Source organism: Adelges cooleyi, unplaced genomic scaffold, assembly GCF_023614345.1.
Source record: "Adelges cooleyi isolate 19-005CV unplaced genomic scaffold, UGA_ACOO_1.1 ACOO_flye_CR_arks_rails_tigmint_CR_PRNA_1, whole genome shotgun sequence".
Taxonomy (NCBI): Eukaryota; Metazoa; Arthropoda; class Insecta; order Hemiptera; family Adelgidae; genus Adelges; species Adelges cooleyi.
Window position 1 is genome coordinate 4,212,770 of NW_026095751.1, and position 12,561 is coordinate 4,225,330.

General features: G+C 27.3%; 1 protein-coding gene across 2 annotated transcripts; it reads right to left on the reverse strand.

Annotated features, from left to right (window-relative positions):
- Positions 1 to 296: 296 nt before the first annotated feature.
- On the reverse strand, positions 297 to 12,493 carry LOC126835889 (guanine nucleotide-releasing factor 2). Of its 2 annotated transcripts, XM_050568755.1 has the most exons (18): positions 12,360 to 12,493; positions 12,083 to 12,264; positions 7,496 to 7,752; positions 7,131 to 7,418; positions 6,848 to 7,068; positions 6,566 to 6,783; positions 6,373 to 6,483; positions 5,406 to 5,545; positions 5,120 to 5,327; positions 4,284 to 4,307; positions 3,972 to 4,152; positions 3,765 to 3,908; positions 3,514 to 3,692; positions 2,939 to 3,113; positions 2,461 to 2,823; positions 2,090 to 2,368; positions 1,459 to 1,590; positions 297 to 1,374 (listed from the first exon to the last, which is right to left on the reverse strand). In XM_050568755.1, exons 2-18 carry the CDS (start codon positions 12,135 to 12,137, stop codon positions 1,245 to 1,247), a joined length of 3,105 nt encoding a protein of 1,034 aa, XP_050424712.1. In that variant the 5' UTR covers positions 12,138 to 12,264; positions 12,360 to 12,493; the 3' UTR covers positions 297 to 1,244. The 2 variants fall into 2 exon arrangements, with proteins under 2 accessions (XP_050424712.1, XP_050424721.1); XM_050568764.1 differs by lacking the exon at positions 4,284 to 4,307.
- Positions 12,494 to 12,561: the final 68 nt, after the last annotated feature.

The window sequence follows — 12,561 nt, forward strand, 5'->3', positions numbered from 1 at the left end:
TAAAAATTAACGCTGTATATATATATATATATATATATATATATATATATATATATATATAAGAAATGCTGTTAAAAATAATTGTATTTTATAAACTATACAATACTATTACCGAAAAAGCCAAATAATTCATTAGTAATTAATTTTTTTGAAAAATCTAAGATAATAGTCACAATAGTAAAATTACCAAAAAACCAAATTAATATATAATTAATTATTATTTTGATCATATATTATCATAAATTCTAATTTTAATGATATGATTAAAAGTAATTTATATAATTTTACAACACGGTGATTTCCTAGATATGCATTTCTTAAGTAAAATAAAAAAATAATTAGCTACAAAGTTATATCTGCCTAGTTTGTTTTATAAATAAATATTTTACAATAATAAGTTAGATAAATAGTAAAGTTAAATTTAAATAAATGATAATGGCTTATTTAAAAATGAAGACTCTAACAATTTAGCGCCAACGCTAACCCTAATCTCAAGTTTAATATTAATGAAATTTTGTAAATTTCATTTTTGTTATTTGTAATAACATTAAAATAGTTACTACTATATTGATATTAATATATAATTACATAATTCAAATGTGTATTTACACCTATGTTGTACAAATATTTTTATTTTGAAATACTTAATATGTCATTTTTCTATTTATCATGTCATTTTTAGACAGATGTTTATAGATAGTTGTTAATGTCTATAAAAACTAAAAAAATAAAAGTTTAATTTAAACTTTGCACTTTAAATTGACAAGAATAAATAATGATAAAAGTTTTTTAGAAAATTAAGTAAAATAGGAACTTAAAATTGTTCGCTCAATTAGTAATAGTTTACATTAATAATTAAAAAAAGTTATTTTATAAATTAGAGCCACCTTTTATAAATAAGATTGGTTAAGTATACATGATTTTGTTATAAAATTATCTATAGTAAAAACTTAAAAAAAAAAATGAATTAAAATAACTAGTTTTAAAACAACAAATCATTAACAAAATATAAGAAAAAAATAAAAAAGGTAAAAAATATAAGTTTTAAAGATGAAAGAAGAGAATATTATAATGAGTAATTTTTTTTCAAATGACTAGATATTCTATAACATTAGAGACATTTAAGTAAGCTTAACATACGTATTCTTTAATCATTAGTCATACTTAAAATGACTAGACTAAACACACTGCATATAAAATTAAATAATAACTTGTGATTAAAATGAAAAAAAATATTAACCACTTTATGTAGTCTTTTTGCTTCCTCTTGGTTTGATGCTTTCACTGATTTGCCACATAGCTTCTTCACAGAGAAATTCATCAAAGTTGTTAAAGAACGCAATGATGTGATCATGTTTTTTGAAATTGTAGCCCCTAAAATTTGTATGCATACAAAAACATGAATGAAACTTAATATGAGGAAGAACATATTAATTATTTTAATTAAAAATAACATACATTTTTTTAAATCGTTTCATATTTTCTACTATGTTAAATTGTTGCCATCTTTTAGAAAAATTTATAATATTTTCTGATAAATAATCATTGTTACCAATGTGCACAAATGTTAAATCTTGTAAAACAAGTCCTCTGAAAAAAAAATTACAAATTACAATCTTGATTTATATTATAATAAAAACATCAAACAAAAATTGTTTAAATGTTAAAGCCCTAATTGAAGTAATGAGAACTAAAAATGAACAAGCACAAATTTTTTTTATTACAATTTTTGATACTGAAAAAAAATTTCGTCCTTTCTACTGTAGTGACTGCAACACATGTCTACTATTTCCTAACTTAACAAATGTTTGTAGTACGCTATTACCAACATACAGTGTTACTATACATACATGTTGCTAAAGACTGTTGCTATAGGGGTTGTTGCAATAGACTAGCCTTCTGCATGTAGGGCAAAAAAAAGTTGTTTAACCATTTAGGAAAGCATCCTCATTGAAATTCCACTTATTCCAAAATAAGTACTCATTTATACTACTTTTTTTAAATTTTAGTTTAATAATAACCTCCTAAATGAGCAGACTATTTAACAGAAATAATTTTTGTTGAAAATTTATAAAAACTTGGTACTCACATGTATGGAATGCAAGGAGGATTTGTTTCAGCCAAAGCTTGTCTATAAGCTCTAAAACTAGATGAACTATCAATCAATGCACAATACTCTTTTAACCCTTCGGTTATGTACTTTTGCCATTCAAGTCGTCTAATCGGAGCACTATCCAACGCGGATAATAGTGCTAGGTATGAATTAAAATTATTCATTTTACGTAAGCTTCTCATTATTTTTATGAACTTTAAAACATAGCGTTCACGATCTTTAGCTTCACTTTGTTCTAAAATACGTGATCTCGCCCTATTTAAGTTTTATTTAACATAACAAAACATAAAAGTTATAATAAAAGTAGTTTTGTATAACATTAAATACTACAAAACATTAAAACATACCAGTAAGACATTTTGTTGAAATGTTCAGTGAACTCAGTAAGATTAGGACTGCGCTCTTCATTTTGCTCTTTTACCCATATTAATACTTCGGGAATCTCGATTTTCATAAACAGTTCAGAGTCCAACATTGTCATTTGTTCTGCGATAAGTTCAGTTTTATAATCTAATAATGTTGCTTGACGAGTATAAACATTTTGTGAAGGCAAAAGAGTGTTAACTGTTGTATTATGCATCAATTTTGCTTGATATCTTTCTAAAAGTTTAACCCTGAGAGCTTTGGCCATGGTTAAATCACCTGCACGTACTAATTGATATACAAAATCCATAAGAACTTGTAACACTTTTTCATCCAAATCAGTTAATCTAAAAATAATTTAAAAAATGTACACTTTTTGCAATATTTAAAATTTTTTATATTTTCAGTATACTGAATAATAACTAATATTTTTTTGTAATTTTTCATAATCACAATACTTACGTTAAGTCGCTAACAACTCTCACCAATAGTGAAAAAGACTCTCGGCCGGCCCGATGTTTATTTAGATCCCCTGAATTTTGGAATCTTTGATGTCGCGTGCAAAGTTTGTGTATGAGCTCCAAAGGCGATAAAAATGTTCTATATGTTGTTAAAAATGCTTCTTGATACAAAAAATCTAAATCAACAATTTCCAATAATTATTATGACTTTTGTAAAAACTCATAGATATATATTACTAGATGACCGACCATGCATTTAGGCGTATTCTCAAAAATGAAGCTTGGCAGCCATATGTAGTGTGATCAATGTTACATTATGTTACCAATATTTTATAGTGTTAACGAGGTATAAGGTTTACTTAGTAAAAGTTAAATTACTATAAGACGTATGATTATTATTATAATACAATGAAATATCAATAACACAATATAAACAGTGACCACACTGCATATGACCCCACCAAGCTTCCATGAAAAAAAAAGTTGGCTATCTAGTAATAAATAAATAAATATATATATATATGTGTGTGTGTGTGTGTGTGTGTAAAACTACAAAAACTATTGATATGAATTTACCATTTTTCACCACATTTGTAGCAAGGACGACTAGCGCATCAGAATGACCGCCGCGAACTAGAGGCCCATCTTCTTCAGGCTTTTTAAACAATAGCCAACTAGAAACATTAAGTTCTTCCATTATGTTGGTTTCATCGATATTAACTTGATTGGATTCAGAACCACTTGATGCCATTTCCCTAAATTTAAAATATTTTTTTGATGTATAAATAATTATAGTTTTAGTTAAAAAATTGTTTAAATAATATTACTGAGTTTCTAAGCAATGAGCCGTATTTGGGGTCGCGTTAACATCAGTTACATACACTTTGTTTGGAGATTTTGAAGGCGTTAACTCTTTATAAGGAGACACTATTTTTCCTCGTTTGGGAGGCAACGCTGGAGGATTAGAATCACTGAAAGCAGTTATTACAATTTTACATATTTTAACCGTTTAACTGAAAAAATCTACAACATACTTAGTAATATAATATTGTTGACACGAATTTTCAACACTATAACTTTGAACTTCACTTTGGTATTTTTGAGGTGAATGCCAATTAGTCTGATGAAGCATCGTATATGTATGGACTGAATGGCGTAAAAATTCTGTTGTGTTTCCATGAGAACAATTTCCAAACATTTCCATATACGCCATAACTAAAATAATTAAAGTTTATCAATATTATTCTAATTCTTATGAAATTTAAATTAAAAACATTATACAAAGCTAAGGAAAACAAACAAATTAGTAACATGCAAAAAACCTTTATTATGTTAATAAGTCTTACCAGAATAAGCCACCGAATGAAACACTAAAGAAAAATAGATTTAACAATTTTAAGTCACATGGAGTTTAAACATTAAAATTAATATTACATTTTGAGAATATGTGTTGTGTGATAATGTCCAGATGATTAAGAAGTTTTACCTTCATGAATGTCACCTTTTTAGCTTATACAACTTTTCGAACTAATATTTCTTGGCAATAATTCAATGTTTTAAATATACTATATTGTATATGTATGGTATTATATAAAATAATACCTATATGTACTTTATGAAGTTAAGTAATAGTCAAGAAATCAGAAACACCTCTTACGTTAGGGCTCAGGAAGAAGTCTACCAAAATCATCCAAAACTACCTTTCCATCACTTGGTTAACTAAGTTTGTCCTACTTACCACAAAAAAACATCAACCTCTTACATAAAAATCATTAGTATATGTTGTCAAAATAAAGGATGTAAAGCTACTCTGATCTGAAACGAATGTAATTTGGTCGTTCGTGCACAAGCCATCTTATTTGTGAACGAGTATAGTATGTATTGTATTTTTATTATAATATATGTATTTAAAAGGCTTTAGATAATTAAAACAATATTTTTTTTTTTTTTTTGTAAAATCTGTATATTTGTGTACTCATTAGTAATTTTTACCAATGTTAAATATTTTTTTTGCCATCACAGAATATCATAATATTTTCTAGTGAGTAAATATGTTATCATTTTCAGTAATCATAAATAAAAATTTTTAAGGATAATACTTAATTTTGGTTACAATATTTAAGTTTAGGCTTTTTAGTCTATAAAATATATTATTAGGACAATAAAACAGAAATTTACTTACTGTGTTTTTTTTTCAATGGTAAAGGTGGTGGATTAGAAGCATCGGCAACTGGATTGTCAAGTGACGCAGTGTGTGTCAAAGCTTGAATACTACAATGGCTGTTATTCCTATGGAAGTTGTATTGTGTAGCCATTTCATCCATTGATAAATTTTCATGTGTTACTTTGAGCCGTACTGAACGTTTTTTTTCGGGTACTGGCGGTGGAATCTAACAAAACATAAAAATATACATTATTTACCATAACAAATTGAACAAAACTTATTTTATTTTATTACACCAGCTTACTTCATTTTTCATTGATTGATTGATATCATTTAATACCACTTTTTGATTATCAATTTGCTGTACTGACATAGATTTTGATTGTTTCGTCCATGCTTGACTAGAAGTTTGTTGAAAATATGCAGTTTTCTTTTCCAATAAAGCTTTAAAAAAAATGTTTTAAAATACTATTTCAATTGCTCATGGTTATTATTTAGTTCTAACCACATAACTACTATACAAGTAAGTTTAGTCAATAGTGAATTAATTTTATAATAAAGACCAAAATAAAACACAAATATTATTTAAACCAAACATTTTTTTTTTTAATTTCAAGAATTATAAAAAAATTCAACACTTGGGCACCAGCACGACGGCACTCCGTGCTGCATATTGCCGTGGATGGGGTATCCGGGAAAAGGCGCGGCTACCCGAGGGTTAAAATAAATACAAAAAATAGAAGCTTAATCAGCAAAATATTTATGTAAGTACACTTATGTGTTAGCTCATGCCAAACCAAATATGTGACAATTATCCATAGATTTCAAAAAGCATATGACAGCGTACATAGAGTTTATACAACTTCATGCTTGAATTAGAATTCCCTAAAAAACTGAAACATTTAAGCAAGTTATGTGGATACACAATATTGAGCAAGGGTAGACAAAACTATGTTGATGCCCTTCAAGATTGTCAGGATTTAAGCGTGGTGTGCACTATCCTCAGTCATGTTCAATATAGCACTAGAAAAGGTAATAAAAGAATTGAGCAGATTAACCATAGTACAATACGATTTTTCGGTTTCGGTTAACTTAAGAAATTATAGGAGAGACACTAGAAGACATGGCTAATGTAGCAAGAATACAGGAAATTTTTGAAACTTTGAAGGTAACATATATATTTTATTAAATTATTCATCAGTTCGAAATAACTATTTTAAAAATAATTAGAGTTTTAGAAGGGACTTGTAATAGTTTGGTATGATACATACTGTGTTGTGGTGGGTACTCTGAAAATGGAGATATTCTTTTTTCGTTGCCTTGATCTACCGAAGCGGAACTTGAAGAACAGTTACAATAACCACAAACATGATTTATATCACCTAGACACACACCGAGGTAATGATTAATTTAATATAAATTTGATCAACTGGATATTTAAAAATTAAATTTTTTATCACATACATGTTAAAAATGAACTATCGTCATGAGACATAACAATGTTAACTTCATCGTCATTTAAAATTGAATCCAATGAACCAATTGATGAAGAACTATCAGATAAACTTAATGGTTCTAAAGATACTTTATACGGATAAAACTTAGCGACATTTTTACCAGTACGACGTTTTGGAGGTAAAGGCGGGGGAGAATTATTTTTATTGTCATTTTGTTCCCATGTTCTAAAACACAATAAATAATTGCCTTTATTACTTACTATAAATAATATATATTTATAGGGCTTACCTATCAGGTAAAGGGGGTTTAGAATGAGAAACACTATCAAGAGTGTCAAACGAGTGGTTGCTGGTTTGTTCCAATATTTCTCTTTCTCTCAGTGTTAATGGAATATCAGGAAGTGAAACTCTTTGTTTTAATTCATCAGGTAGTTTAAGAGAGTCTTCATCTTTGTAAACACTTTTTATGGTACCTTGACCTATTTTCTTGTTTGTTAAGGACACTAAATTCTATAATATTAAATTAATATAATTATATTAGGTGAATTATTTAAAAATAACCAATATTTTACCTGAATAGCCAAGTCGACCAAGTGTAATGTATCCGATACATTGCTAGTGTCGATTGCTTTCTCTCCAGATAATAGAACATCATCACAGAGTTTTATAAGTTGTGCAACACTTTGATATACTTGATTCAAAGCCGACACTACCAGAGAACTTTGTTCATTAATATCATAGGATTTAAATACTCCGCAAATAGAAGTAACAGTTTCTAAAACTACTGTTCCATTTCCAGGCAACATTTCTAATTTGTTTTTTGCAACAACATCGAGAAAATGTTTTAAGGCTACCTGAATCTAATAATAATAGCAGGATGTTAAAAGTAATAATATGTTAAAACAAAGTATTTATAATTTTTAATGGTTAAACATACTTGTCTAACATGAAAATCAATATCGTTGAGAGATCTTTTAGGACTGCTTCCCGAAGAAGCGTGCCTTTGTTTTGGTATTCCATTTCTAGGAGAAATGCTCCTGGAACTGATTCCGCTATGACTAGGCGACCGCATTGCAGATATAATGTCCAGTAAATCTTCTTTAAACGATCGAGCACGCCTTGCAAATTTGTTTCCGCCACTGGTGTTACTAATGTTGTTAGTCCATTTTTTGTACTTATCATCGGCACCCACTCCTAATTATTAATAATAATAATAACACGATTTTTAAAAACTAATACACAACAAAATATACACACGCGGCTCTGGAGCCTGTGCTACTCGTAAGCTTTAAACACATACATATATCTCTATTGCACGTCCAGATAAAAATGTCTAAAAATAGAGTTGCCTAAACAAGCGGAGTATACTCGGAGAGTCAGAACCTACCTACAATAATTATTATTTTTTATTGTCAATAAAAATCAATGATAATCTAAAGTCTAAAAATAATTGCTCAGTATTTCTAACACTAATGTATACCAGTATAACAGTTGGCTATTGGATTAAAAGTACCAAACTAACATTAATTACGTCACGCTTGCCATTCCTCAAACGGCCAAGGTTATTTTCTATATTCAGTCATCAGTTTTATTTTTTTGTGTTCAGAATTTCTACACGACATTCCAATTGAGTAGGCAGTCGCTTTGCCAAGTTCGAGCACTCGTCGAGTATATAAAACAATATCATGCGCACATATATGCGTGTGATCGTTTTTTCTTAATTTAACACTTAAGTTGTTTCATCCAAATTTTAAAGTTGTATAAGCATTAGAAAAAAATGTTATTAAAAGCACATAATTAGTTATAAAGTATACATTTGCTAAAATATACTCTTTCAAGTTTTACTAAAGAATAAAAAATATGTTTTATGCTTAACATTTCATGTAAGAACGACATACTAATAGATTTTACAGGATCCGATTAGCTGAAGTTACACCTTTTGATATATTATTACATTTTACTCTGAGAAAATGCTAAAAAATTACTTTTCAAAACTTTGTTTTTTTTTTATTTGACATTTTTTTTACGTATAAAGTTTTGATTTAACTGTTTTTACAATGATGTATTTTTATTATTAGCTTTGTATTTGGGCCTACGTTCACAACCAATTTCTTCGTGTAGCAAACTCTATAGTTTAGAAATCGTAATTAATTTGTACTCGGTTAAACTTAATTTCCACTTCGAATTCGGGAAGGTCATCCAAAATATTTATCGTCTTTAAATTATTGTCAGAAATAACTTTTAAAAAAAAATGACCAAAGTAGTTGCGAACTTGTGTTGTATATTCTTTAGATATATCTTATAGTAGTATTAATATACATTGACAAACCAAAACAAATTTAATAAACGGGGTGGAAACTTTTTTAAGCGTAGCTTTGGGGTTAAGATTTGAAAATTAGTCAGAGGATTTTTACAAAAATGTAGTCACTTTTTTTTAATCAAGGAAAAACCCACAAAAAAAGAAGTAGGGATCACATTATGACCATATGACATTTTAAGTTTTCTATGTATGAATAAGGCAATAGTAAACAGGTTTATGGAAAATATTTTTACTATACAGTTGATAACGAAATTGCTTAATGATAAAAACGTCAACAAATTATTACGATTTGTAACTTAACCTAACGGGTGATCAATTCTACCTGAATTATAAAATATAATCTTTACTTGATAAATGATCGTGCCAAATACTTTTAACTCGTGTTATTTTATTTTTAGTATCTTGACAAAGTAATTCGGATTATTACTTCTAAGTTTGCGATTTGATCAATTCTACTCGGCGTTAACTGTTCCTTTAAATTATATTATTTATGGAGCATAGCAACAAGCTTTATATGCAACAGCTTTATTTGGGCATATAATTAAATATTTTAATTAAATTGTTTTCTGCGCACAAAACATTTTTTACATTTAATTTATTGTTACAAACACAAAGATGTATGAGGGAGCTGCGAAATATTTAGAGGAGCTAAACTCCCTTATGCGCTACCTTCTCTTCTAAGGAGGAGGAGTAGGTCAATACTAAATTATTAAAAATAAAATACTGTTAAAAAAGTATGATGTTTTTAAACATCTCAAAAACAATCTACTGAGAAGATACATTATAACTTTACCTATGCCGTAGTGTTTTAATTTTTGTTGATATCCACACTTAAAGTTTTTTTATAAACAAATGAAAAAAAGAGGGGAAAAGTAATCTTTACAAATGATTACGAATAATTTTGATTGTGTTTAACTTATCAAAACACTAAAAACGGTACGGCATAGATAGAGTTCTTTTCTATCTATTGTGAATAATGTATACGGGTACTGTAAATACCGCCTCACTTATTTGTTCCTCGCAAAATAATTTTTTAATTACAAGCTTCCACTTACTACCGATTTTTTAGCTTCATTGCTAAACTAAAAAAGGTATTAAAAATTGTAATAACTTAAATAATAAGGTGATATTATACTATAATATTTAAGGTGACTATTTTGTGGGTAAAACTTTATAAAAAAAAGAAGGTATTGATTTTACAATGTTATACTTTTATTTTTAGTTTTTTGTCTGAACCCACTATATTACCTTATACACTAAACTAATTTCTTCATGTACAAAGTTTATAGATTAAAAATTTCATTTGAAAGGTACTTTCATTGGCAACAAATTATTAGGATAGACAGGATATCTCTAATAGTAACAAATTGTACCTATAGCTGTGTATTGAAACAAGTTTTTAAGATATTATATCACTTTAAGAAAATAATTCTTAAAAAAAAAAAAAAAAAACAAGACTTGCAACTACTTTAGTTCTACTATGTTTTGTCCACACTATACCCCGTCTTCACTATGCTGGCTTTTTTAAAGCTATTATTATTATTATTATTATTGCTGTCATACTAACGGCTGTAATAAATGAATCTAAGAATATTATACTGTTGCATGATTTAATAAATACATAATAATAAAAGATATGTCATGTACTGTGATAAGTGAAAATAAGGGACCTGATGTCAGCATTCTCCAAAATTAAGTTAGCACTATTTTCTGAATCTTGATTAATTTTTTATCAATTTGAGATTTGGTATACCTTAGCAGCTAAAAAAATTACTTAAGTTATTGTATTTTAAAGTTGCGAATTTGAAAACGGGTGTCCATCATCAACAAGAGGTCCATCTCCTCGAAATTGGGTTTTTACTAACTTCAGCTATTATTGAACATATTTATTATTTTAAAAATTTCCCGTCATTATTCAAATACCATATAATAAAAATATGTATCATACAATTATTGACAGAAATAGAAAATAAGTATTGAAGTATAATTCGATTTAAGTATCAATGAGTAACTCACAATTATAATACATTGATCGAAAAATTTTTATCATTAATAGACAGAGTCACAGTACTTTATAATTACATCCTGTTGTATCAGGACGCTACTATTTTCTAAAATAAATTAGAATAATAATGAATTGTAGTTCATAATTTAAAAGAAATAAAACAATTGTAATAAAAAATGATTTTAATAAGTATTGGCAAGTTATTACATTACAACAGTATAATACAATACCAATTAACAACCATGTTTATATTCTACCTAACCAAAGGTTATATCCTTATAAAAAATTGATAAAATATTAGTTAATAATATTATTTGGATAGGTTTTTTCTGATCAATTTTGAACTGGTCTCAAAGTTGTTTCAATACAAGAATTTACATTTGATGCAAAGCTAAAAAGGTATTTAATGCTTTAGCAGACCAAATACCTTGTAGAACTACAGTACTATATGCCAGTGGAGGCGTGAAGTGTTTATTTAAACCAAAATCATTATCATAAAACAACAAATAAAGGTAAAAGTATGTTCAATATGCTCACATATGAGATAAATCTGTAGTTAAAAATTATTTTCATTAATAAATACTAATAAAAAAAAATATTAAGCTAAATCTGATTTTTAACTAATAATTCCCTTTATACTTATGCCAATTCATTTTTGTCAAAAAAAACTACAGTTTTAATAAAAATTTTAACTATTTGTTATTAAATTCTGATAACCAACAAAAAAAAAATACAGTGATAGAAGGATGGGGTGGTTACTAGTATTTAGAAATTAATTAAACTGAAGATTTTAAAATCACATTCAGTCCATATAAGAAAAACACATGCAATAGTTTTAAAACATTAACATAAAATTAAAGACGTTGATACAACTGCAATAGAACAAAATAAGACTTACATTTTTCCAAATAGTGATTAGCTTAAGTTTGTTTTTGAGTTTCAAGTATAATAGTTGTTTAAATTGTTTTAAGGTAAATGATTGTGGAAGATAAAGCTCCCAAGTAGGAATCTTATGGGAAGTCCTAAATATCTAGTTCTCTTAATTTTTTAACAAAAATTTCACTTAAGTCTTATGTAATGTAAACTATTTCTACAAAAAAAAAATTAATTATGATATTTTTGGGGAAGCATAAAATTAATCAATGTTATTTATTGTAATAAACTATTAATTTATTACATCAATAATAGTTAATACTCACTATATTGTTCATTGCTATCATCTTTATTTGATTCTTGGTTGTTTGCTGAAGACATTTTGTTACTAACCAATCACGCAACCAAGCCAACCAGAGCTGTACGCAACGCATTGTTGATCATATTATTTATTGACTAAATGCTTCATAACCAAACCAATGGTATATAAAAATTTCCAATTTTACACCTAGTTTATTCATTATTTAATGAGATATTTATTTTACATGTTAGTTGGACCTAAAATTTAGAGCATAGTACCTATATGTATTATGGTTGGCTTACTTTTTTCATAGATGATTTGATACTTGTGTACTGCTGTTATCCTACGAAAAAAAATGACAGTCCTTTTATCCTGTGTTGAAACATTTTACTTTTTGAAATGATTGTGATGTCTCTTAATATTTTGTTAGTGTTTTAAAAACTCTAAAAATTGTGTTATCATTATGTTATCAACTACACTTTTACTACTGTGGTTATAGTTGAA

Coding starts and splice junctions, on each gene's coding strand:
- LOC126835889 (XM_050568755.1), bottom strand. CDS start 12,137: ATGTCTTCAGCAAACAACCAAGAATCAAATAAAGATGATAGCAATGAA. Junction 5,546..6,372: donor AGAGTACCCACCACAACACA/GTATGTATCATA, acceptor TTTTTTTTAAAG/CTTTATTGGAAAAGAAAACT. Junction 4,153..4,283: donor TCATTCGGTGGCTTATTCTG/GTAAGACTTATT, acceptor TAATTATTTTAG/TTATGGCGTATATGGAAATG.